We start from the raw sequence: 27,584 nt of genomic DNA, 5'->3' as shown, positions 1-27,584 counted from the left end.
AGACAAATACCCCTTTTTAAGCTCAAATTTAGCCATTACCCCCCCCCCTAAAAAGTAAAGCATAGAAATAGCTATAGACAGGGAAAGAACAAGTACATATTGAAATTGTACCCAGTTGGTCAGTAGGTTTAAAAGTAAAGCATAGAAATAGCTATAGACAGGGAAAGAACAAGTACATATTGAAATTGTACCCAGTTGGTCAGTAGGTTTATTTTTTTTTTTTTATTATTTTTTTAATTTATTTATTAAATTTAACATATTTTCAGTAAGTAGAACAAAAGCACATAGTGCACATCTCAGAGGTTTTATATCTCGAGGATTTAAGGGTCCGTTCACATCGTCACATAAATTTCCTTCATCCCATCTTTTGTATTTTTTTCACTTAGCGCTTAGTTCTTTTTACCCCTCGAAAAAGTGTATTTTACCCCTCGGGGGGTAAATACCCCCAGGTTGGGAACCAATGCTCTACACCTTAGCCTCAGAGTGGGCTTTTGTGTACGATCTCAAAGGCTTGAGCTTACCCCACCTTTTAGAATAGAATAGAATATACCTTGTTTATCCTGCCAGACATAGAACTTTTTAGGGCTGGTTGCCTCTACGACTTAGCCTCAGAGTGGGCTTTTGTGTACGATCTCAAAGGCTTGAGGAAGCATGAAATCCCAGGAGCAAATTTAATGATCTTTATGTCTGCAGCAAATTTCGTAAATGAGGCCCCAAGCCCAGGTCGTATCAAGGGGGGGCCGGGACTCCGAAAGTCACTAGGAAACCGTAAAGGTGTGTCCACACATAGTCTTCGATGACTGTGCATCGACGTTGATCAAATATGTTTGGACATACCTTCAGGAGGGAGCCGAAAAACGCCAACTGACCGTCATTTCCCCTCCGCTTTCTGTTTTACAGTGAAAACAACGAGACGTTAGATGCCATGGAGACGGTAACCAAGGAAGTGGGAGAGCCGTTCCTCATAGATATGACTAAGATGCTTCAACTCATGGGCCAATGCCAAACACTGAGGGCAATACCCAAGAGCAAGTTCGCCGTCAGGAGTGTCAAGGATAAGAGGCCTAACCCGCAGATTACGCAGACCACGTCCGCGTACCCACTCTTCAATGGAATCATTCCAGGTGAGAACCGGGGGGGTTGGGTGGCAGAGAATATTGTGGGGAGATGATTAAGGAGCGCGGCAGGGCTCCGCCCCGCCAAGTCAAGAAAGTTTGACTTGACCGAGCTACTAGAGATATTATGCGCCACAGAGAAAGTAGCCGTTTTCAGGTGGTTGTAGAGAGAAACAGGGATTAGACCTGCTTGGTCTGGCTGGGGGACTTTAAACAGTAAGACAGTATACCAGACTGAAATTTCCCTTGCTAAAGAGGTAGCAAAGGTTGAGCGCGAAGGGCATTCACTCGTAAATATTTTGTAGCCAAAACCAAATGTCAGTCCAAAGCAATCACCCTAGGGCTGATTGATAAGCTGACGAAAACTCCGAATGAAAACGGGGAAAGGTGCGACATGGAATGACAAAATCTTGACATTTTTTCCTTCTTCTAACTTTATTACTTTCTATTACCTACTGAAGTATATTTTATAACTTTCTATTACTGAAGTATATTTTTTATGAATATTTCAGGAACCAAATGGTGTGGTACGGGGGACATCGCTGACACGTATTTTGATCTGGGCAGTGAGATCAAACTGGACAAATGCTGTCGAACCCACGACCTCTGCCCTAGTAAGATCCGAGCACATACCAATCGCTACAATATCACCAATGACAGCATGTATACCAAGTGAGTACCCATTCGTCGCTTCGGAAATAAAATTGCCTATTTGCATATTGTGTATTTGTGTGTAAGTACATGTATGTATTGTTCTTTAACCCATCAAATATACGAGACCTTGTTTAGACTGCTGGGGTAAAAGGACTTTTCAGTCCTATTCGAGCAGGATAAACAAGGTATATTCTATTCTATTCTACTCTCTATTCTATTTCAAACCTATCATTGGACGTAAGCTCTTGGGGTTCGTTGACCTTTTTCAATGTCATTAGTTGCTCCGGAAATAAAAGCACCCATTTCATACCTAGGTGTTTCAAGACTCTCGCCTGGTAATCAGGAGTGAGTGAGGCCCGTCACGGGAAGCGACATTGGAAGCTTAGTAGCGGAACCCGATCTAACAGATGATAGAGTTTTCTGTTAATCCAGAGTTTAAGAAATACTGGCCAGTGTAAATCTGATGGGTGACTTCAAAGACAACCCTTGACACTCTTGACACGCTCGCGAGGTTGCCTTAGGTTTGTCGTGATTCATTTTTTTTTTTTTTTTTTTTAAGAGGTTTGACAGAGGGAACTGTAACTGCTATGGTCTTATCGTCCCGAAATCAAAGAGAGAAAAGGAAGACAGGATAGGAGAAAGCCAGCCGTTCCGAGAACGAACATTGTTATCTCAAGAAATGACATGAAATTGGCAACATTGTTCGTCTTAAGTTAAACTTGAGTTTATCTTTAGATTTCATACATACGGGGGGACGACACCGAAGCGAATACAATAGTCCGTCCCTTATACCTTTTTATTACTATTGTAATAATAAAGGAAGGACGGACTAAAAATTAGACGTAAAGGACCAGAGATAGGTACTAGGTACCTACCTAAAGTAGGTAACAATGCTCACAATACGCCTTCAAATAAAACTCATGTATGATGTATGCAATGTGGAGTGTATTGAAAATCAAATCAGCTGATTTCATGACGAAACGTCCTTGAGATTTGTTTATCTCTTGTACACAAGTTGCTATCGCCTAAAAATTTTTAATTTGCCTGCCAACTCAGCCGATCTTGAAATGAAATGATTCTTTTTCCAGTTTAAAAATCAATTGAAAGTGTTTTTTAAAGTTTTTCAGTGTATTTATGAACTTTCTGTAGCTTCTGTCTGCGAGGAAAACATCACATCAACATGGTAAGTGAAACGAAAGCCACGAGCCCATTGTAGGGTAAAACCTACATGATGGGATGGTCTCTGACTCAGCCAACAGCTCACAACCCTTTGACAGACAAATAAAAATTTTAATTTGCCTGCCAACTCAGCCGATCTTGAAATGAAATGATTCTTTTTCCAGTTTAAAAATCAATTGAAAGTGTTTTTTAAAGTTTTTCAGTGTATTTATGAACTTTCTGTAGCTTCTGTCTGCGAGGAAACCATCACATCAACATGGTAAGTGAAACGAAAGCCACGAGCCTATTGTAGGGTAAAACCTACATGATGGGATGGTCTCTGACTCAGCCAACAGCTCACAACCCTGTGACAGACAAATATTTTCTTATCTGATAAGATTAGACGTCTTTTGCATTCCGATATGAACAGCAACAGAAGGCTGACAACGGTATTTAATTTGAACTAGACAGACAAATATTTTCTTATCTGATAAGATTAGACGTCTTTTGCATTCCGATATGAACAGCAACAGAAGACTGACAACGGTATTTAACTTGAACTAAAGGCTGCAATATCTGCCTTGAAAATAATGGCCTAAATCTTTGAACGGTAAATCTTATTTGCCCTGTTTCATCAGAAATCAAGTAAAATGGCAGAGATCTAATGTGGTGCTAGCAATCTGCTACTGTAAAATACTGCTACCTACAGAATGTAATTATGCAGCAGCATGATCCTCTATTTTAAAGACATAATATCATTTCTGTGTATGTTTCCATTGTCAGATTTCTTGACAGTAAAAAGTGTTGGGTTTTCCAGAATTTGAAACTTGCTTGAATGTGAAGACATTGCTTATGAACTTTGAGAGATTTTGACCATCTTCTTATTCTACCACTTTCAAATATTCTGAGAGAGTTTCAATTTGTATTTTCCAATTGGTGATTTCAGGTGCTGATTGCTGCAGCAATATGTACAAAGTCTGGCAAGAGTAAGTTGAAATAAATTCTGTCAATCCATATTAATTATTTGATGAGTTATTAGGTAAAGATTGATGATGCTAGTAGCTAATCTTACAATGATATTTATTCAGAAGATAGAAAATGATATTTGGCATACCACTTATTACTGGCCAAATTGAACAGGAGTCTTCTAGATTACCCCCTTTTGCCTGTAATTAGTTCATCGTTAAATTTAAATTCTTCACTTTTTACACTTTCCAGCCATTGTGTCCAGACAGTTTGTAGAAATGACCAGGGCTCAAGACATTGCTTATGAACTTTGAGAGATTTTGACCATCTTCTTATTCTACCACTTTCAAATATTCTGAGAGAGTTTCAATTTGTATTTTCCAATTGGTGATTTCAGGTGCTGATTGCTGCAGCAATATGTACAAAGTCTGGCAAGAGTAAGTTGAAATAAATTCTGTCAATCCATATTAATTATTTGATGAGTTATTAGGTAAAGATTGATGATGCTAGACAGACAAATATTTTCTTATCTGATAAGATTAGACGTCTTTTGCATTCCGATATGAACAGCAACAGAAGACTGACAACGGTATTTAATTTGAACTTAAGGCTGCAATGTCTGCCTTGAAAATAATGGCCTAAATCTTTGAACGGTAAATCTTATTTGCCCTGTTTCATCAGAAGTTGAGTAAAATGGCAGATGATCTAATGTGGCGCTAGCAATCTGCTACTGTAAAATACTGTTACATACAGAATGTAATTATTATGCAGCAGCATGATCCTCTATTTTAAATACATATCATTTCTGTAATCTGCTACTGTAAAATACTGTTACATACAGAATGTAATTATTATGCAGCAGCATGATCCTCTATTTTAAATACATATCATTTCTGTGTGTATGTTTCCATTGTCAGATTTCTTGACAGTAAAAAGTGTTGGGTTTTCCAGAGTTTAAAACCTGTTTGAATGTGAAGAGATCACATATTTATGAACATTGAGAGATTTCGACCATCTTCTTATCATAGTAATGAACTGGTGCGACATTTCCTGATAGAACCTACACCACGCGGTGTTCGGCTTAAGGGATGCAGCAATGAACCTGTGTTCAGTAAGTAAAATCTAATTCTGAATTCATTTTAGTAATGAACTGGTGCGACATTTCCTGATAGAACCTACACCACGCGGTGTTCGGCTTAAGGGATGCAGCAATGAACCTGTGTTCAGTGAGTAAAATCAAATTCTGAATTCATTTGTGTTAAAGCAGAGCCTTTTCAAAACTTTTTGTGGATATCACAGCATTACTAAGTGCTTCTTTTGCAATCAATTTCCATCTACTGAAAAGTCCTTTTGCTTCAGCAGTAGGCTACCACTGTTATTGTGTTCAAATTCTCAAATTACGTATACCTCGTCTGGGATTGAACCCACATTCCATACCTCGGCAGGGATTGAACCCACGCACCCACGGCCTCCTGTTTACCAGGCGAGCGTCTTGACCACTACACCACTAAGGCAGACAGTAGGTTTTGTGAAGAGACTTCTTCCTTTACCACAAACTAAACACCATCTCCCCTGCCCCGATATCACAGCATTACTAAGTGCTTCTTTTGCAATCAATTTCCATCTACTGAAAAGTCCTTTTGCTTCAGCAGTAGGCTACCACTGTTGTTGTGGTCAAATTCTCAAATTACGTATATTGAGGAGAAAATTCCATACCTCGTCTGGGATTGAACCCACATTCCATACCTCGGCAGGGATTGAACCCACGGCCTCCTGTTTACCAGGCGGGCGTCTTGACCACTACACCACTAAGGCAGGCCAGTAGGTTTTGTGAAGAGACTTCTTCATTTACCACAAACTAAACACCATCTCCCCTGCCCCCCACACACACAGGTTCCCTGTCGGCTCTAGTCTACCAACACTCGGTGCTCCCCCTCGCTCTCCCCTGTCGTCTCTCATTGCCCGACTCCGAGCCCTCTCTCCCGCCCGATGCCGTCTCTCCATCCATCACCTCAGCGCAGTTACTCCTCGCCCAGGGCGCCGCCTGCAATGTCCTCTACCTGGTCAGCGTAGACACAGAATCCCTCACCGGACCTCAGGCTGTCACCCGCGCCATCAATAGTCTCTTCGGCACCAAGCCGCTGCCTCACGCGGCCGTGGTGCATTTCAAAGTGAGCTCGCAGGGGATTACGCTGACGGATAACAAGAGGCAGTTGTTCTTCCGAAGGCATTACCCGGTGGCCAGTATTAGCTATTGTGGTTTGGACCCGGAGGATAGCCGCTGCCTCACGCGGCCGTGGTGCATTTCAAAGTGAGCTCGCAGGGGATTACGCTGACGGATAACAAGAGGCAGTTGTTCTTCCGGAGGCATTACCCGGTGGCCAGTATTAGCTATTGTGGTTTGGACCCTGAGGACCATCGGTGGAGTCATCGGCATGAGACAACTGGCATGCCGCTCAGCTCCAAGTAAGTCCTTTGTTAACACGCACACTGCTTTATCGTCCTCATCCGTGGCACAAGCTCTGCTTATACGGATGGGTATACCATTTATAAAAATTCAGTATGTTCTGAGAGTTACGTTGAACAAATAATAAATGGAAACTTAATAAATTAAATTAAATTTATCGACTCAACGAAGTAGTGCGTTAAAACGCCATGCTATTGCACATGTAAAATATTCCCCAAGGTTGGGGTTTTGATTTAGCTTTCTTCTGCTTCAGCTCCGGGCGAAATTTTTTTCAACAAGTACTCGTAGGTATGAACCATGATTAGAGAGCCGCACAAGATCATCTTGGGTAAAGGGACTTTTCAGGAAACTTAATAAATTAAATTAAATTTATCAACTCAACGAAGTAGTGCGTTAAAACGCCATGCTATTGCACTTGTAAAATATTCCCCAAGGTTGGGGTTTTCATTTAGCTTTTTTCTGCTTCAGCTCCGGGCGAAATTTTTTTCAACAAGTACTCGTAGTACTTTTTTCAACAACTATGAACCATGATTAGAGAGCCGCACAAGATCATCTTGGGTGAAGGGACTTTTCAGTCCTATCCCAGCAGGATAAACAAGGCATTTTCTATTCTATTGTTAATAATGAGACATCTTCCGTTTCTTCTTGTTTCAGTCGCTGTTTCGGGTTCGTTGCGAGGAAGACCGCCTCCCATACTACAGTATGGGTATGCTACGACACAAACCACAAGAGTCTAACGTATGTAACTGTTGTTTCACTGCTACGAAATCATCCATTAGACCAGCTTGATCTCCGCAAATGTCCATTTCAAAACGAATCCCTGTCCGGACATCCTAGCGAATCCTGGGGGTAAACCAGACCAAGGATCCAACACCACCGCATGACTAGAATGACTATAATCCCCACACTGACTCACCGGAGTAAAAATAAACATCGTATAACCCTACAACCACAACCTGACCCCCTGTGTCGCGAGTAACCGCGAGAACTCACGAGAAGTGACGAGACGCGACCTTGACGGATGATGTCATTGGTCGAAGAAAACGGATGACGTCACAACGGCCATGTGGTTATGGTCTGTGGGCTTAGGCCAGCCACTCATCGCATGACTAGAATGACTATAATCCCCACACTGACTCACCGGAGTAAAAATAAACATCGTATAACCCTACAACCACAACCTGACCCCCCGTGTCGCGAGTAACCGCGAGAACTCACGAGAAATGACGAGACGCGACCTTGACGGATGATGTCATTGGTCGAAGAAAATGGATGACGTCATAACGGCCATGTGGTTATGGTCTGTGGGCTTAGGCCAGCCACTCACTATCAGGCAGACCTGATCAGGTGTCAGGTATACCTGATTTTACCTGATGTATGAGCTGTGTGTGTGCTCATCAGGTATGAGGTAAAACTGACCTTTTCAGCCGAAACTATCAGAGGGACCTTTTCAGTCGTACCTGTATCTGTCAGGTCTACCTGATAGTGTGTATGCTTATCAGGTGTCAGGTATACTTGATCAGGTGACCGGATCAGCTGTGCTGACCCCCTGTGTCGCGAGTAACCGCGAGAACTCACGAGAAGTGACGAGACGCGACCTTGACGGATGATGTCATTGGTCGAAGAAAATGGATGACGTCACAACGGCCATGTGGTTATGGTCTGTGAGGCTTAGGCCAGTCACTCACTATCAGGCAGACCTGATCAGGTGTCAGGTATACCTGATTTTACCTGATGTATGAGCTGTGTGTGTGTGTGCTCATCAGGTATGAGGTAAAACTGACCTTTTCAGCCGAAACTATCAGAGGGACCTTTTCAGTCGTATACCTGTCAGGTCTACCTGATAGTGTGTATGCTTATCAGGTGTCAGGTATACTTGATCAGGTGACCGGATCAGCTGTGTAGGTACAGTCGTATACCTGTCAGGTCTACCTGATAGTGTGTATGCTTATCAGGTGTCAGGTATACTTGATCAGGTGACCGGATCAGCTGTGTACCTGTCAGGTCTACCTGATAGTGAGTGGCTGGCCTTATGGACCAAGGCATACTATAATGTCCCGACCTAAGCTAATAGTGCTCGTCCCCCCATCTGTTAGTTGCAGCAAATAAAATCTGGTAGGTACCTATGTATAAATATTATTAGGTATGTACATAGGTAATCTGGTACCTATATGTAATTAATACTAAAGACATTATCGGGGAGAAGATCTGAGTGCTGGATTGAGTTCTGTCGGAGGCTCCATCTCAATGTGGCCGAGAACGATCATTCTAGGAGCGGATAAAATCCGCCCCGGGCGGGAATCGAACCCGCGGCCTAGCGCTTACAAGGCAGACGCACTACCAACTAAGCTAACTAGGCTGACGTCGTGATTCATTTATGTGCTGGGGCGGAGGGAGAGGGGGTTCCGGGGAAAGATCGGCCATTAGTAGCCCCGAGTCGAATCGTCTGAAAAATCCCTTATCATTTTCATAGGTTTGGATTTCAGGCGACTACACGCTAAAGTGGAGCGACTACGCTTCTAATGTGCGCCTGACCTGAGTTCAATCCCGCTCGGCTAAGGTATGGAATTCTATACATCTATAAATAATTTGATCACAGTAATACAAGACTCGTGTGGTCTGTGTGTCGTAGCCTGAAGTATGCCCTTCATCAGATGGGGGGAGAAAAGATACTTCCCATGAAGCTGCTGGGCCGCGGAAAAATTGGAGTCTTGAGAAATTTGCCGCGGTGGCGACAACTTTGTAAAGCACTGCCCTAAACTACAGCGTCTCTTTTCTTTCATTTCAGATCTCACTGTTCGTGCGACAAGAACTTCAAGTCCTGTCTGAAATCCACCAAGTCCGCCGCTGCCGACGTGATGGGTGAATTCTACTTCAACATATTCCGAGTACCGTGCATCATCGACACGCCTAGCGGCAAGAAATTCAAGTTCCCCGGGGTTTATTAAGCCCCTGAGGCGTGATTTTCTAGTGGAAATACGGGCGTTTACTAAGGCGTGTTTTGGCGTGTACTAAGGCGTGTGTTTGCGTGTACTAAGGCGTGTTTTGGCGTATACTAGGGCTTGTTTTTCTCTTGGAAACAAGCCTCTAGTGCAGTCGTCTTCAGCAACAGGACCCCTTTAAGGCGTGTTTTTCTTGTAGAAATACGCCTCTAGTGTAGTCGCGACTTTCAACAGGACTCTTCAAAGCAGCAGCCAACAAAGTCATGATGGCCAAGGGGCAACTGCCCCCAGAGAAGGGGTTACGGTAACCAAGGAAGCTTATTACGAATTAAGAAGTACCTAGTCTTATTTTCCCTTCGCACATTTCAGGTGGTAATGGTTTGGAATAGGGAAATGGTACAATGCCAGGCAATGTTCCATTTCCCAATTTCCCATCACTGACTATACTACCATCAAAATTACGAAAGGGAAAATACCCGTTCTTTGTGCGAGGTGAATTTATTTGGCCCGGTCGGCCCAGGTCATAATTCTCACGTAAAAAGCACAGATACCTATATAGGTACGTAATGTTTGTTAATTTTTACTGCGAATGAGAATAAACCCCATGTTTCGTACAACTTTCGCCTTGGGAGTATGAAATTACTAGATTTGGGGTGCCTGAGGGCCAAGGTCTGAAGTCACGGGCTAAATCCTTTGTGATCCTAAATGAACCCATACCATGCCGAGGTTTTTGAAAAATGTTAAGTATTGTATTATTTAATAATAAATAAAATAAGAAATAATTTTAAGTTCAAATATGTAAATTACTTCACGTACATTGTACAGATCTACAAATGAACCTGTTTAATTGTTCTTTTCCTTTTATTATGTAACTAACTTATTGTTTTAAGTTGATTAGGTATTAATTTTACGTAGATGCGATATGGTATAATACTTATTGTAGGTAGATGTTAGATACCCTGGCGAAAAAAAAAAAAACTCTATGAATACCTACAAGAACCTATTGGTCCCATTGTATCTTCCGCCTTTTCCCGTGTTCAGACGGGGTTGGCGTTTTTCGTCAGCCTCTCAATCAGCCCTAGGGGTGATTGCTTTGGGTGGTTTTACCTTCAAATTTTGTACGAGTGGATGCCCTTTGCCTTCGCACTACACCTCTGCAGACAAAAATTCAAGCAATCAGTTTATTATAAAAATAAGGTCAGCCAATTCTCTGAAATATGTAGAAGAACTTGCTAACAAATATTTCACAAAAGTACAAAAAAGTGAGGAAGATTTCGAAGAAAAGATAAGAAGAATTCAGAAGAATATCTAATAAATATTTCTATTAAGAATATTACCTACCTTACCTAAGTGTTTAAATCAGAAGAACAATAAGAATAATCATTATTCCTATTAGGAATATTACCTAACCTTTTACGTGTTCAAAGATTCTGAACATTTTGGAAAAACCATGCCGCCCCAATATAACACCCTAATACCTACCAGGGCCATTTTTGGGGGCCTCTGCTAAGGTGTTATCGTTCCGAAAGGGAAGAGCGAAAACAGGACTGGAGAAAGCCAACCGTTTCGAGAACAAACCTTATCTGTTCAGGATAAAATCCGCCCCAGGCGGGAATCCTGAGACCTAGCCTTCTAGCGCTTACAAGGCAGACGCGCTAAGCTCCAAGATAAGGCAGACGCGCTACTCTTCAAGCTAACTAGGCTGGCTTACTGAACCGACCGCGACCTCCCTCATCCATCACATCTAAAGATGTTCTGACAGCAATCCCAATAGTGACATCAGCCTCTTCTATGCAATTATAAACTTAGGGGAATTAAAAGACCAGAAGATTTATATCCGTCAGAAGAAGTCTCTTGATATTGCTCCTATTGGACCATTTCATAACTATCGCTAGAGGATATAAAACAATATGGCGGTCATGATACAGGCCGAACTATTATGTCACCTAGGATGTCAATATCCAGTAAGATCACTAAGATCTTGGTCAAATTTCATGCTCAGGGAGTCAGGGGTTCCCAAGTGCAAGTGGGCAACTTTTGAAATCCATGGATAACTCACGAACCAGGATAAAACAAATGGTTCACAGACCACCTGTTGGGAACCCGTGGCTGAGCTGAACTGGAAGACTGAAACATAGTTGGGCTAGTTCCTAGTTGACGACAACTTGATGACCAAGGAACTCTTTGGCCTCAACTAAATAGAATCTTCTGCTGACAAAAACCAAACGTCCAAGAGTTCCTTAAAGATCTTCCTATCCTGTCTTCCTTCTCTCTTCGATTTCGGGACGATAAGACCATAGCAGTTACAGTTCCTTCTGTCAAACCTCTTAAAAAAAATAAATATAAAAAAAAAGTCCCTCAGCCAGACAAACAAGAACCTATTACACTGCTAATTAAGGCGAGGATTCTTGGAATTGTGCAAAAATAGACTAGTAATTAGTAAGTAGAAGTACCTAGACTTTCCGATATACAACAGGTAGGTACCTATTGGCTATTTTTAAATGAATGTATAAAGATCTTTTTTACTTACTAAGTAAGCGAGTACAGGTACTGACCATGGATACAGTGATGGTAGGTAAATCCTCGATTCTCAAAAGACACTAGGGTCACGGTTGGTCCAGTCATCCAGTGGTAACGCGCTTGCTTGCCATGCAGAAGGTCCCGGGTTCGAATCCCACCATTGACAAAAATTTGTACTCATCATTTTTAGATTGCAAATATTTCAACGGGTTACTTTCTGGTGTTCTCGTGTTGACCCAGCACCTAAATGGGAAGTAGTGTGTCTCTTCTCGCTCATCTGATGAGAGGCATACTACGGGATGGGCAATGGGCATGCTACGACACAGACCACAAGCGTCTAATGTAGGTAGCAGTTGTTTCATCGCTACGAAATAAAAACGGCGGTGAAACACTCATCTTTTAAAACAACAAAAACACTACCATCCCGATAACAAACGGCGTAAAATGAGATCGTACTTTTCTCTCACCCATCACCCTATCTCTTTTCAGCGTCCTTAAGCACGCTCAATCCACCCAGTTCCCCGTGAATCACTGAAGTTTGAAGTTGCGTGAATATTTAATTATTTATCCAGTATGAACATTTTCAAGTCGCGTATGAATGAATTATCCGGTGAATTAATAATGGGCATGATACACCCTAGGAATGTATCACACATAGCTGACTCAAAAACCCACCGAGTATGGACAAATGAAACAAACTGTCAGAAGACTTTTGACTGTGTTCGAAACCCGCTCGACCCCGTTAAGTGTGGTTGGTATCTGAATGGGTGACCATCTGGGCAATAGCGTTCTGCTGGTTTTTCCCGGCCCTACTCTGGCTGGGTGAGGTTAATGTGAGGAGGAGGTGGGTAGCTTGTAACCGAATGAAGGGTGAAACCCCCCCGTCACGTCACTAAAAATATTAGCAGTTATACATTTGTTGTTGTTTTAGGGGTTATACAGTAGGTAACATCCGACACCTATATCAGTCCTATCTCTTTTCAGCGTCCTTAAGCACGCTCAATCCACCAGTTCCCTGTGAATCACTGAAGTTAAGCAACGTTGCGTGTGGTTGGTATCTGAATGGGTGACCATCTGGGCGATAGCGTTCTGCTGGTTTTTCCCGGCCCTACTCTCGTTGGGTGAGGTTAATGTGAGCAGTTATACAGTTAAAAACATTAGCAGTTATACAGTTGTTGTTGTTTTAGGGGTTATACAGTAACATCCGACACCTATATCAGAACTTGGCGTTGATTTTTCAATTCCACTTCTGTTTTCTTGTGAAACGACAAAAATTTAACACTTTCTCCCGAAAAAAAAGGTGTCATATCCTTAATTACCTACCTAATGCATTAATTTACTTCTGACTTCAGGCATTCCGAAAAAAGACATCACTAGAAGTAGGTAGTTGGAATCTGAGAGGTAGGTATATACAACCTAACTTGTTATTGATCGATTTGTTTTGGGTGACATTTTTTTAGAGTTTTAGTCAAATTCAAAGTCAGTTACATTAAAATTTTCCTTTTTCTTTCTTTTTTTTCTTTTTTTTTAAAGTACCATCTACCATCAGGTTGATCTTTTTAAACATAAGTTCTCTTATTTGATTTTCAAAGTGTTTTCTTTAGACGTTTTCATGTTCTAAGTTCACAATCAATATACCTATAACAAGACGGTCGAGATCGTTCTTATCATCGTTATGGGAAGAGAAATCTCAGTTACATTAAAATTTTCCTTTTTCTTTTTTTAAATAAGTACCATTTACCATCAGGTAATAGTGAGTAGTGTCAGTAGTGAATCATGGACGCAATATCTAGAGATTGATCTTTTTAAACGTAAATTCTTTTATTTGATTTTCAAAGTGTTTTCTTTAGACGTTTTCATGTTCTAAGTTCACAATCAAGACCTATAACAACACGGTCGAGGTCGTTCTTATCATCGTCATGGGAAGAGAAATTGCTTTAGTAACAGGTAAGCTTTCCATAACAACCAATAATCTATAGGTGTAATCGTACCCATAGGTAGACACATCAACAATAGATCAGTTGCGCTTACTTGGGTGATGTTTCAAAGTCATAGAGCAGGAAAAATGAAGACCAACGGAATTTTTCTTTTTCTCCTACGACTTCTAGATACCGAGATAAATCGATTTAAAAAATACCGGTAAATCGTGAACTTTGACGTCCCGGCATACGCTCCCGTAGGCGATGACGTCATAACTCATGACTCCCGCTTTGTTTGTTTGTGCGCAAGCGTTTCTGCGCATTTTGACGTGCAATCTGACGTCACAACTCTTTGGACTTTTTCATTAGAACGGCAATTAAAAATTGAATTTTCGACCTTTTAAAGTTACTTTTTCGGAGTTTTTACCTCGGATTTGAATTTTTCCCAACTTTTTACATAGGAATCGACTATTTATTTATAAATTTTCCCCATTTGCAACTCCTCCATTGAACAGCCAACTAGGAGCCTACCTAACAACTGAATGAACTTATGATACCTAAATATAGGCATAGGACGAGTTTGGGAAATTTTGAGATAGGTAAAGGGTACTTCCAAGTTTTTTTTTGAGAGAGAGAGAGAGAGATATCGGATCGTCCCGAAATCGGAGAGAGATAGAGGTCAGCATAGGGGAAAACCAGCTGCCCGCCTAATCTTCAAAGGCCTGAAATAAAAGTTTACAAGTTATTTATAGACCGGGAGGTGGCGTACTAGAAATTAGATATCTATCAATAGGGAAAGTCCTATTTAATTGTCATGTTGATTTCAGGAGGCAGTGGGTTCTTAGGTCAACATATAGTCCGGGAGCTTCACACTGATAACAATGTAGTACAGATTCGAGTCCTGGATTTGGTTCCATTTCACAACGACTTGGGTAAGACCACTAAAAACTTATGTCGAATAATGAGCCTCGAACCCCAACCCCGTTACCTTTTGCATGGCAAGCAAGTTCATATTAAACAAAATAGGTAGGTACATAAATACTGATTTTCTTTAACCAAGATCGAAAAATTCCCGGAGGGACGGGCCCCGCTTGTTCATATTATGTACTATCATCCATAGGGAAAACATGTAGGTAAAGTGAGATGTGCTAATGTGAGATGAAAATGCAAACTCACGCTTCAAGAACCTGCTTAAAACTCCTGACAACGTCTTTACAATAGGAATTAATTTCATGAAAAACATCAGCAATAGTAATAGCTATAATAATATTTAATGAACAAGCTGGGTCCCCCCTTTATACCGCCCTGCTAAAGACAGAGTTGCAAAGATGACCTATGACGACGGTTTCCAACTTCCATTTGTATGCGGGCCACATGTTACATTGGGAGGTACTGCGCGAGCCACATATGTACAATTGTACATAGGAGAGCACCCCCCCTCCCCCCCAACATTTCAGAAATGCAGTCTGATCTGTCTGATCGAATTTTGAGCGCCGCAGGCGAAGTTTTTTAAAGAGTATTCGAAGATTTTTGCCTTTTTTTACATTTAGTTAAGTTTTGTACAAATCTCAAAAAGCTTCGCGGGTCACGAAAATGGTCTGGCGGGCCACATGTGGCTCGCGGGCCGCTAGTTGGAAACCCCTGACCTATGATTATGCTGTGTATTGTACCTAAAATCTCCGAAAAATCCAAATCTGGTTCTCATCTCAATATTCAGATTCAGAATCATGAACGTAAAACAATGCCGCGATTGTGAAAATAAAGAAAGTTGATATTATTCTTCGTCATAATTATGTTTTGTTTTGCAAGGTAGCTTTTATTCCTCAGGGATTGAAATGATATTGATTTGTCGTCCTCGTGACAGAATATATTTTATTTTGCCCTCTCTTCCTGCCTGCTTCCTAGTTGTCTCTTCCTTTTGCTTCTAATATTTATTTCCTTGTGCATTATATCCCCCGTTCATATTTCTCTTTTCGGAAGAGTAAAAAATTAGGTAATAAGAAAGAAGACTAAAGAAGGAATAAGAAAAGACAAGAAGAGAAAGGAAGGAATAAGTAAGAGGGAAGAAGAACGAAGAAGGAATAAGTAAGAAGGGAAGAGTAAAAAATTAGGTAATAAGAAAGAAGACTAAAGAAGGAATAAGAAAAGACAAGAAGAGAAAGGAAGGAATAAGTAAGAGGGACGAAGAACGCAGAAGGAATAAGGAAGAAGAGGTAAGGGACACTGACGGACAAGGAGATGGCAAAGAGATTGAAAGGTAGATTATTGATTAGGAACCTCTCCCCTCCCGGTGGTGGAGGGTAAGGGAGGGAGAGGGGAGGGGAATTTTCAAAGTCTGTGCTCGTCCCTGCCTGCCTCTGACCACTGTTCAAAACAAAGGTCTGACCAGTGCTGGAGAGTAAGTAGATTTTTCCCCCTTTTTACAAAATAAGGAACAAAAATATGTATTTTGTTCATAAAATGAATTCCCATTATGAATTAGCAGGAGTTTGTTTTGTCAAGATGTTTGTCGATTGCTATCACTGATTTGTAATCGGGAGCAGATTTGAAGGTGAAGAAAGATTGAAATCAAGACAAATAATTCCATGTATCTCTTTGTGTGTCGTTTGGAAGGACAGCTTTGGTTACATTTCTGATGCTACTATAGTGCTCGCTTATCAGATGGATGAAACCTTGAAATTTCAAGTTTCTAGAAAGTTGTCATTATTAAAAGGGAGGCTCTCCTTTGTGAGTACGAGTATAGGTATAGTTGAAACGTCCCTCTCTCAACGCTTGAAGGTGAAGAAAGATTGAAATCAAGACAAATAATTCCATGTATCTCTTTGTGTGTCGTTTGGAAGGACAGCTTTGGTTACATTTCTAATGCTACTATAGTGCTCGCTTATCAGATGGATGAAACCTTGAGATTTCAAGTTTCTAGAAAGTTGTCATTATCAAAAGGGAGGCTTTCCTTTGTGAGTACGAGTAGGTATCACTGAAACGTCCTCCCACTATTTATACTCAGCAGACTCGTTCATTTTATTATAGCTACCTATATGTAGGTGGTAGGTATGCTCTTCCAGTCTTTAATATCTTGAGTGAAGGGGTTGGAGCCGTATGAGGTAGATGCTTCTACAAAGAACAAAGTACATAATATTCTGATAAAATGAAAGCAAAGCTAATTCTTTCAATAATATGTAGGTACCTGCTGTGAACCAATTTTCTATAAAATGACTTTTAAGCATTTCAGTAGTGAATTTTAGATGATCATAGCTATGATTTCTGATCTCCTATTCCAACTTCAACCTGTAAGCCAATTTACAAAAAACATAGCTACCTAACCTACTTAGCTATGTACCTACTTACATCGCACCTAGTAAGGTAAATCTATTATTTTCCTAACAACCATTCCTTTGACTTTTCGGGGTTTTGTCACACCTTCCTCTTCCTATGTAGTTTCTGTTTCCCCACAGTTAACTTTATACTCAGGCTTATCATCTGGTCTTAACAAAAACAGAAAAATCCTCAGAAAATGAATGTTTCCATTTCGTGTTTTTATCATGATGAAAAAAACCTCAGACCGACGGAAAAATATTATGAAAAGCAAGAAACACACAGAGAGTCAAGGGGGGAAAAAGGTCTAATATAAAAGTTACATGCCAACATACAACATAAGAGTCGAGAGGAGCCATATAATAAAAATAGAAACATCAAAGTTTTCAAAAATTTCATATTATTGTTCTTTCTCAAGAGAATCTCTTTCACTCAACCTTCTTCCCCTATGTCTCTCGCCCTATAGCTTGTTCATATTTACTAAATTGAAAATTCTAGAGGAGTATAAAAACCCCGAGAATAGAGAAGAGAAACTGAAAGAGAAGCGAAAGAAAAATAGAAGAGCAAACCCAGTGAGAAAGAGAAGGAGGAGGAGGAGGAGGAACATTAATGGATATTGCTTTCATACATCTGACATATATAAAATATCAAGAAGTTTGAAACGATAATAATAAATTTTCATGAAGGAAAAGCTCAAAGATAAGCAAACGGGGGAATTTTATGTTGAGGGGAGTTTTATGCTTTTCTGCCAGGGAAAATGCTTCGAAGTAAAATTCAGGAGAGGAGGGGAGGGAGAACCTTTTGGCAAGACTCGGCGAGGCGGAGGAGGGGAATAATTTATGATGTTAATAAATTCATAACATAAATTCACCTGTTGGGCCCCGCCCTAAACCAATGAAAACTTGGCTTTTTATTACGTCCATAAATCCGTCATATTGCTCCTATTCTCTATTGGCGCAGTGCGGCCCCTAAAATACCCTTCCGAAGCCCCCCGTTTTTCCTTGAAATATTTAATATCAGAATGGGGGTTTTTATTTCTTTTTCAATTTTATCGCTTACCTCATTTTCCTTTTCGCCTGCTGACGTCATAACATCGGCGCGCGCAGACCGGTCATTTTTATCATTTCTTGTGGGCACCTTATCATTTGCTTTTTTTTATTCGTTCGTCTAAAATACTTTGTCTCTTCAATGCCATAATTCGTCCATCTTGTGTTCCCCGCTTCCATTTGAACGGTCTCTATCGTCGTTAGATGGCAGGTATGGATTCTACATTCTACCGTCATCTTTCATACATCTGACATATATAAAATATCAAGAAGTTTGAAACGATAATAATAAATTTTCATGAAGGAAAAGCTCAAAGATAAGCAAAAGGGGGAATTTTATGTTGAGGGGAGTTTTATGCTTTTCTGCCAGGGAAAATACTTCGAAGTAAAATTCAGCAGGGGAGGGGAGAGAGAACCTTTTGGCAAGACTCGGCGAGGCGGAGGAGGGGAATAATTTATGATGTTAATAAATTCATAACATAAATTCACCTGTTGGGCCCCGCCCTAAACCAATGAAAAGCGCGACCAGGCAGCTCGGCAGCGCTGCCGGGTCGCGCTGCCCGGCAGCTAGGATCGGAATGCCACCTTTAGTCAAATTTTTCGCCCTGGCCGGGATCTGAACCCAGCACCTCCAGGTTGAAAGTATTCATTACCGCCCGGCCACAGGCTTTAAAAACCACGTCTGATTATGTGGTAATTCAGAGGAAGGGTTTACTCGTAAAGTAACCAACGAAGAACTCCTCTCTACCTTCACTGGAAAATGGACGCGGCACACAAGGGATCAAGAAGAGACCGCCTTAACCTTCATTGGAAAAGAACATGATTATTTTCTTCCCTTCTTCTTAGGACACCAATTTCCCTTTTTCCCTTTCATGTAAGGTTTCCCCCTTTTGCGGATACCTGTGTCTTCGACACTGTTTGGATCAAATTTCTCTTTATTGTTTGTCTTTTCCTCCCTCTTCGTCTGAAATGCATATCAAAACCTATGGAAAAAGTGTTGCAAAACAAGAAGATTTCCCTTTTGAACCCTCCTAAAAATGAACTTCCCAATGCTCCTCCGAAAGAATGAAGGTGGCAATCTGGCAATGTTGCACACTGTCAAAATCTAGGAAACAGTCTTATAAAATCCAATATCATAAATTAAAATTATTAAATAGAAATTTGGCCCTAGTGTTTTACCATACCAAAGTCTTTTGAGATATCTTTTAGCACACCAAAGTCTTTTCACGATACCATATCATATATGGTAGGCGGTAGAAGTACAATCATGGAAATGGGCAAAATATAGGCACTGCTACTATTGCTTTGATCACCCGACGCACGACGTGCGATGTCTTATTGTGAGAACTTTTCTCGTCAAAAATCTCATCCACAGTAACCACACCGAAACCCGTTCCAGAAACCTTCACCCCAAATTCGTCCCTGGTATTCTGAGAGAGCATTCCCCCGTATTCCCTCCAGTCAGACTGCAGATACCTCATGCACAAGTTATTGTATGTCTCACATGAACGTATACGAGGAACCTTACAAAACTAATTCTCTATGAAATATTCATGCTCAGATATGAATCTGTATCTTGCTTGTTACAAGAAATCCATTCTTTTTCCCTTCCTCCTATCCGGTAGCTTTTATTCCTCAGGGATTGAAATGATATTGATTTGTCGTCCTCGTGACAGAATATATTTTATTTTGCCCTCTCTTCCTGCCTTCCTAGTTGTCTCTTCCTTTTGCTTCTAATATTTATTTCCTTGTGCATTATATCCCCCGTTCATATTTCTCTTTTCGTTGCTCGTTCCGTATTCTGGTATCTTTCTTGGGATATTTTGGATTGTTCTTGTACCTTGGGTAAGTACCATATTACCTACGTACTACGTTATTTGTTAGGTTTATATTAGAAATTAGACATCCTATGTATTAACATTATTCTTACCGTTTCTATTATTTACCTAGTATCCAGTAATAATAGAAACGGTAAGAATAATGTACGTACTACGTATGCAATTTGGTCTGTTGTGTCAATTTATTTGCAGTTGCAGATAAAAGTCATGTGTAGAACATTTGTTTGGACAGTGAGTATTTTGGATGCTGCCGTTTGGGCTTGATACTTCTCCATTCTGTTGAATGTGTCACTAGATTTAGAGACAAACATTCATAATACATCACCATGTAGGTGTAGGAAGAAGCATTAGATAGAAATGTCCAAAGTATGAGTGGGAAGCTAGACCCGAAATATCTAAATTCCAATGCAAGATAGCTAAATGGCCTTCTTATCAATAAGGGTCCCCTTTCTGCTTCTGCTGCTGCTAGTGATACTGCTCCTGCTCCTGCTACTAGAAGAGATCTCGTATTGCATCTCCACCACTGACTGAATATTTAGTTTCAATCAGATAATAGCATCTTTACTGGAATGTCAAAATATTCACACAAAAATAACACTCAGCCAAGGGAAAAAACTCGAGAAAAAAGTTGCTCCTAAAAAACATTCCCAACTAAAGAAAATAATATATTCTTCGGATAATGTATCCTTCCTTATCATACGAAAAATAAGGACCCTTGAACATGATTTACATTATTTGTCATATTGCAGCAAGTTTACCGAAACAATAACAATATGATCCAGTGAACAGGGGTTTAGGGACTTTCCTACCGAGAAGTCCAAACAAGGAATCTCCAGAATTTTATTTCCAAGACAGTCAGGTCCTTGACTATCAAGCGTGCCGGGAGGTAGGCGAATGAGTTCGAAGCTCCTTCCGGCCTATTAACACGAAACAGAGATTTAACATTAGATTCAAATGATAAAGTCTTCACATAGGTACTGAAATAATTATTTCTGATGAACTTACAGCTTTCTAAAATTCAAAATCACTATTCACCAGGAAAAGGCAAGATTACCAAGAAATGAAACTGTAAAAACCACTCGTATATTTTCCCAAACCACTCAATATATCTTTTGCTTCAAACAAAGGCAGCGCCTTTTCGCCCCCCGATAAGAAAGTGGAAAAATAATAAAGGACCCTTAAATATTTTATCACATAAAATTATGCAATATAAGCCGTATAAAAGACTTTGCGTATATCTTTTTTCAGCAACTAAGGACCCTTAAATATTTTATCACATAAAATTATGCAATATAAGCCGTATAAAAGACTTTGCGTATATCTTTTTTCAGCAACTTTTTTATGAAAATGAGTAAAATTTTGAGGTGGAGGGGGGAATATAGAGAAGTGGGAGGCGCTGCTATTTAAATGTTAATTTTATCACATTTTCACACCGAGCAAAAAGAAAAAAAAATGTTCCCTTTTCCCCCGTTTTTCATACACACATTATTTTTTCTACTTAGGTTTGGTGTTTTCTCATCATATAAAATATGTTATTGAAATTGATAAAATGGAATGCCACAGATCAAGAAATTGATGCCAAAGACACCATAGCTCATAGTGGAAGAAATAAAAACAATGGATTCAATCCTACGGATAGAGTTAAGTCCGTCAACTTAACGAGATAAATTGACTTTTCAGTCCTATTTAGACAGGATAAACGAACTAGAAAAATAAGATCCAAAAAGCATTGAGCCACAGTATGTAAACGGACTTGACCCAGGCCCTAGCCATGGATCTCATGAAGCTACTGAAATAAGTTAGTGTCAATAACAAGATAGGTAGTATTGAGATATTTCAGCAAGCTATCAAAATAGAACAAAGAAGAACAAAAGCTGTAAGTGTAGAAATTTGTGCAGTACCTACCAACATTAGCACTGAATAATTTCACTCATTTTCATTTTGAAAATTATATAAAATTGGATATTCTTTCTTCTTTTTTCCTCCGTTCATTTTTTAGATTAAACATTAAATTTTCGTATCCTTTATTGTTGTGAAAATATTCTTGGCACTAAAATTACATAAATTTCGAATTGAATTGAATTTTTTTCCTTATAAAATATTTCTAAGTGGAGGATTTGAAACATCATTTTATTGCATTTTAACGTTCAAATGAATTAGAAACTTTCAGGGTGAACTATCTGTTTTGTATTACATTTACCATTTTGTGAATTGTAATTTTATCACCTCCAATATCTTCTCTTTCTCTCAATGCTGTGCTAAACTCTTTAGACTGATTAGTTGTGTTATTTGATTACAATATTGATGAGTGAATCAAAACAATCAGAACACCAAGATTTAGATGAGCCACGTTTCCTAAATATAGAATACCTATTTTGTAACTTTAGTTTTTGGTTTCATTTATATTATGGTTTATTGGAAATTTCTATTGTTCCATCTACTATTTTGTCGTTCAGGATATCTTTTACTTATTCAACAATCACTTTGACTTCAATTTTAGCAATATCGTTAGCTACATAATCTGATGAGAGAATTTGCTTTGTGTGTTAAATATTTTCGCCAAATTTTGTCAAAATTGCACCAAACGTTCTAGAGTTACTGCATTATATGCTTACACATTGTCTTGATTAGTTAGAATTGAACAGTTCAGAATAGTACTAGCCTACAAGACGGATAGAAATACAAAGCTTTCTCGTGCTGACGATATCATCACAAACATCTCGACTAAACAACTTCACAACTTAAGTACCTACTCACCTCGAAATAAATAATTTCACCTCGAAATCCCCCTAACCTCTGCCCCACCCACAAAAACCCGCAAAGAAAAATATAGAAATGAAATCAAAAATGTTTTCATCACGCAATCTAACCAATTCAAAGCTCTCACGCAAGCAATTATAAAAAACATAAAGCCTACCAGCTCGAAGAATATTAACCACAATTAATTATATTCCAACGTAACATTGTTAAAATTTTATTGCTGGTTATTTTTCAGCCCTTCTGAACACGGATTTAGTTTCTTTTAAAAAAAGATCTGGAAATTACAGTAATAAGGTTACTAAGAGCAAATATGACATTGGTGGAATTATGTAAATATCTACCAATTATTACAAATATTAGACCTCAAATTAGGAAAGAAAAAAAAATAATAGAAAGTAAAAACATAAGCAGAAAAAGCGAAAAAAAAGAGCTGCTGCACACAATTTTTATATGCTTTAACAGGAGTTTTTATGGGGGATATTAAAAGCGTATTTTCTTTTTTCACTTGATGTTTTTATGAAGAAAATAGAAGAATAGAAGAAAGCAGAGAGTGGGAGAAAATGGGAAATGTAGAGGGGGAAAAAATGTAGAGAACAATAAAACCGTACAAGACGATGTGGAAAAGAGATTAATATACGGGGACAAAAATTGAAGACTTTGAAAGACAACCTCTAGTTTTTCTTCTTTCGATCGTTAACACGTTGATGTCCAGTGTCCACTGTTCACTGATAGTGCAAGAGTGCAATAGAACCTGGGAATAATTGAGGAAAAAAAAAAAAACAAACATTTACCTAATGTCGAAAAATATAAATATTAGGGAGGTATTCGCACACATTCCTATCAGAAAAGATCTAGGTAGGTACCAAGAATACCAACTTGTTTAAAAAAGCAACAGTAAAAAAAAAAAAACTGAACTCAATTTCTCAATAAACAAAAATAATAATGAAAAGAGAAATCTCTAGGAAAATTCTGATCACGTCATTAGAAAAGTTATTCGAGAAAGCTTATATGAAATGGTAAACCCTTGCAGGCCTCTATTTCTAATATTTTACGTCAATATAATGGACCTTCGAGGGGGTAGTATAAACAATACATTTAAGTTTTACCTCAAAATCAGCTTTTGAAAATGAGGCCTTTATTCTCAACCTGCCGACTTATACGAAGACATTGTGTACTTTAAAGCTGCTACTTAAAACCAGTACCTATTTATACTTAGAATTAGAACTTATAACATTAACCTCCCCAATAAAGATTTGATAGGGGGGGACTGTAACCGCTAAGGTCGTATATTCCCAAAAGCGAAGAGAGAAGGAAGACAGGATAGGAGAAAGCCAGCCGTTCCGAAAACGAACATTATCCGTGTAGGATAAAATCCGCCCCGGGCGGGAATCGCTTACAAGACAGACGAGCTACCATCCAAGCTAACTATAGGCTGCCTTTTACTTTCTTAAAAATGTACAAAAAACCCCAAAGATGAAGAAGAAAAGGTGTGCCTAGAAGACGATAAACAAGAAGGGTAAAAAGAAAAATCAAGTATCAGAGGAGCGCGGGCTTTCGACCAATGGGGAAAGTTCGGAAAAGGGAAAAAAATATGAAGAAAAAAATGATAAGGAAAAATATAATTTGAGGGTTCGACCCGACAGGGTGGGGGCGAAAATTATGATATTGTACGTTGCGCAATACAACGTTTCAACGGGTATCTCCACCCTAAATGTATCCCATCGAGATATTAAATCATAACTTTTCCCCCCACCCTGTAACTCCGGGAGGTATTTTTTATATCATAACCGACCCTCCTACTGAGGTGGAAATTTTCCGAGGAGAAAATATACAAAATGGCGTCGACTTATGGATATTTGGATATTTCGTTTCATAACTTTTTATGATGGAGATGGCGTGAGGATTGTGTGGAGGGGAAAGAAAAGAGGTGTTAATGTTTGTAAGAAGAGGAGAGCTACTTTTGTGGGTATGTGAGGGACTTCAACAGAACTGTAAGATGGTGTTTCAAAGTTCTCCCATAGTATAAATGATAGGTGATTTCGTTCATGACAGTTTTACTGAACTGGCATAGCATTGTGTTTCTATATTCAAGGTCAAAATCAGGATTATGTATTTAGAGGTGGTTAAAATATTCTCAAAATATCTTACTGCCGCAAGCCGCAAAATGAAGCAAAAAATGCAGCTGCCAAGGTGCCAAGTGGAGGAAGTTTCTTTCAAATCTGAGCGCACGGTAGTGCGCTAGGCCAAGTTCCAGCAAGCACTACTTAGTGGTATCTTTACACGAATCCATTCACCCGGATTTTCCTATCCATATTTCTCGACGTTCCTCCCCAACATTTTGTGAATTTCCGACATGGAAACGTGATATTTGGGGAGAAAACGATATCAAATGAATATCGACAGGATGAAAACACAAATCGGTTCAGCAAAATATAGACACTGATTTATTCCCCCGACACCACCAGTCACATGAGAAAACGAGATAGATATGTAAGGAAGATTCGGGAAAAGGAGGAAAATGGAGAAATATTCGTTGTTGTTATTCAAATTTATTACGAAACATTGGAGAGAGAAAAGGGGGAAAAAAAAAAAAAAACAAAACAAAACAAAAACAAAAAAAAACGAAGCTTTTTATTGTCAAATAAAACGTTCATGCTTTGCTGTCATTTATTTTTCACGCAATTCAAAATTCAAAATCTTTTATTATATTTTATGTGACTCAGATAAATGCGCCGCCTTTAAATTTTGTTTCGTCTTCTTTATTTTCGACACAAATTCTTGGGAAAAATATTTCCAATATATCTACCTACACCCCTATGCATTCAGTGGTGTTTTTAAAGGGGACCAATTGGCTTGCCCTAAGAATTAGGTACTACTTTGAAATTTACCTTTTTTTCGACATTACTTACTACAAGGTCAAGAAGAACAAGCTGTCTATTTATGTCCAGGCAGGTTTACTGGATTAAATCGTACCTATGGGTAATTCATGAATAATCAACATAGGTATATATTCTTGGCAATATGGCCTACATGCCTACATTGTATAGTCTGATTTATGACAGAAGTCAGAAAGAAAATCCAAAAAACCTCGGCTCCGCCGGGAATCGAACCCGGACCTCCTGCGTGCAAGCCTAGTGTGATACCCACTCGGCCACGGAGGTTGCTTAAAGTAAAAGGACTTTTAATTGTGTTAAGCATAAATGCTTGTCACCAATGTCGTTCCCTGCTTAATGCACTACGCTAAATTTTATGACTTGACTTGGACTCGAACCACCAACCTCCAGTTCCGAAGTCCACCGCGCTAATCACTACACCACTGAGATTGGTGAGGTTGCTTAAAAGTACATAGGTATCAGCATAGCTTAGTAAGTATTTGTTTTTGGTTTTTGCTTTTAATGGATAATGGGTAGGTAATATAAGGCACTGTAGGTTTATGTACCTACTTATAATTTATTATTTATCTACTTATAAATACAGTAAGACGTGAAACAGCATCTGCAAAACGTCAGTATACATTAAACAGCAGAAAATAAAACAAACATAAAATGTCATCAATCATTAGACGGATGACTTGACATAAGCGAAAATGATCAAGACGAGAGTAGGTATATAAGTACATAAATAAAGAATAGTGACAGTCATAAAGTCATAAGGTACAAGGCAGAAGTTTATGTTTATGACTTTGTAAGTTTGTACACTGTACAGCTAAACCTAGAGATAATGAACTTTTTAGAGGTTACCCATAGAAGGACCGTAACTGCTAAGGTCTTATCGTCCCGAAAGCGAAGAGAGAAGGACAGGCTAGGAAAAAGCCAGCCGTTCCGAGAACGAACTTTTTCCGTTCAGGATAAAATACGCACCGGGCGGAAATCGAACCCGTGACCTAGCGCTTACAAGGCAAACGCGCTCCCCTCCAAACTATTTAGGCTGTCTCAATAACTATAAATAGGTTTTGGAGGAGAGACATCAGACAAACATCACATTGCAATATTTTTTATAAAATAGTTACCTAGCCAACTAGCTAATAAGTTTGTTCCTCCTATTTTTCGATTCTTATAGATATAATACCTACATACTCGTATATAAAATGAAAATTATCCGATTAAAATTCCCCATCACGTAGCCTAGGTCCTAGAGAGAATACCATAAGCATCATTATTTCAATGACGAATATCTACTATCTATAGTCATGTATAGGTACATAACATGATGTACCTACATGTAGGTATACCATACTTAATATGTAAAATGTACATATACAGATGTGCACACAGTATAAATACATACATAAATATTACTGGGTGTTTATAAAGTCTTTCCCAGGGGTGGGTATCAAAAACAGCTCTAAGCCTTCTTAGTAAATCAAAAAATGACATCTTAACCCCAATTTAGGGGAATCAATCAATTTTTACTTTGCTTCTATTGGAATAAGGTTGCGGAAATTAGGGGTTTTGCATTTTTACATCCTCGTCAGGGTCAAAATTCTAAAGTTCATTTCGAGGCCAAAAATCTCAGTTTGGACATGAATTTCAGGCTGCCATGCCTTCTCTGACTAACTCTACCGTGGCAAATAGACAGACTAAGTTTTTATCTCGAGATAGAACTTGAAAAAATTGCAACTCACTTCGTTCAACCCTCCTGTAATTCGTTTGTACTTAGTACTTATACTTACCCGACTTGGGTAAGTATTACGAGATGCAACACATCATGCACGCTGCACCTGTAACAGATGCCATCTGACGGGATGTTTCCACAAATTCCACATAATGCAACCTGAGATACAACAGATAGGTGATTTTCGTGGTTGAAATTATGAGATTTCAGAACACTATGATGAGAATTCTTCGTATGATAAAATCGATAGTGTACCTAATTCTTCAACATAAA

General features: G+C 39.3%; 1 protein-coding gene and 2 long non-coding RNA genes across 4 annotated transcripts in view; all 3 read left to right on the top strand.

Annotated features, from left to right (window-relative positions):
• Positions 1–9,930, top strand: part of LOC103509603 — a 19,240-nt gene extending 9,310 nt beyond the window's left edge. Inside the window, exons 2-5 of one of the 2 annotated variants that reach the window (XM_026823904.1) lie at positions 901–1,124; positions 1,628–1,787; positions 9,149–9,354; positions 9,399–9,930. In XM_026823904.1, coding sequence (XP_026679705.1) covers positions 901–1,124; positions 1,628–1,787; positions 9,149–9,308 — 544 coding nt within the window. In that variant the 3' untranslated portion in view covers positions 9,309–9,354; positions 9,399–9,930. Of the gene's footprint in view, positions 1–900; positions 1,125–1,627; positions 1,788–9,148 lie in introns of both variants that reach the window. The other variant, XM_008474225.3, reaches the window with a different exon arrangement.
• LOC103509602 lies at positions 3,059–4,184 on the top strand. The gene is made up of 3 exons (XR_541382.3): positions 3,059–3,207; positions 3,874–3,913; positions 4,146–4,184. It is a non-coding gene; the product is annotated as an uncharacterized LOC103509602 (long non-coding RNA).
• On the top strand, positions 4,925–5,912 carry LOC113467629. The gene is made up of 2 exons (XR_003391635.1): positions 4,925–5,004; positions 5,787–5,912. It is a non-coding gene; the product is annotated as an uncharacterized LOC113467629 (long non-coding RNA).
• Positions 9,931–27,584: the final 17,654 nt, after the last annotated feature.

The sequence above is a fragment of the Diaphorina citri genome, unplaced genomic scaffold, assembly GCF_000475195.1.
Source record: "Diaphorina citri unplaced genomic scaffold, Diaci psyllid genome assembly version 1.1 scaffold513, whole genome shotgun sequence".
Taxonomy (NCBI): Eukaryota; Metazoa; Arthropoda; class Insecta; order Hemiptera; family Psyllidae; genus Diaphorina; species Diaphorina citri.
Note: the sequence above shows the minus strand (reverse complement) of the source record. Positions and strands in the feature narration are given on the sequence as shown.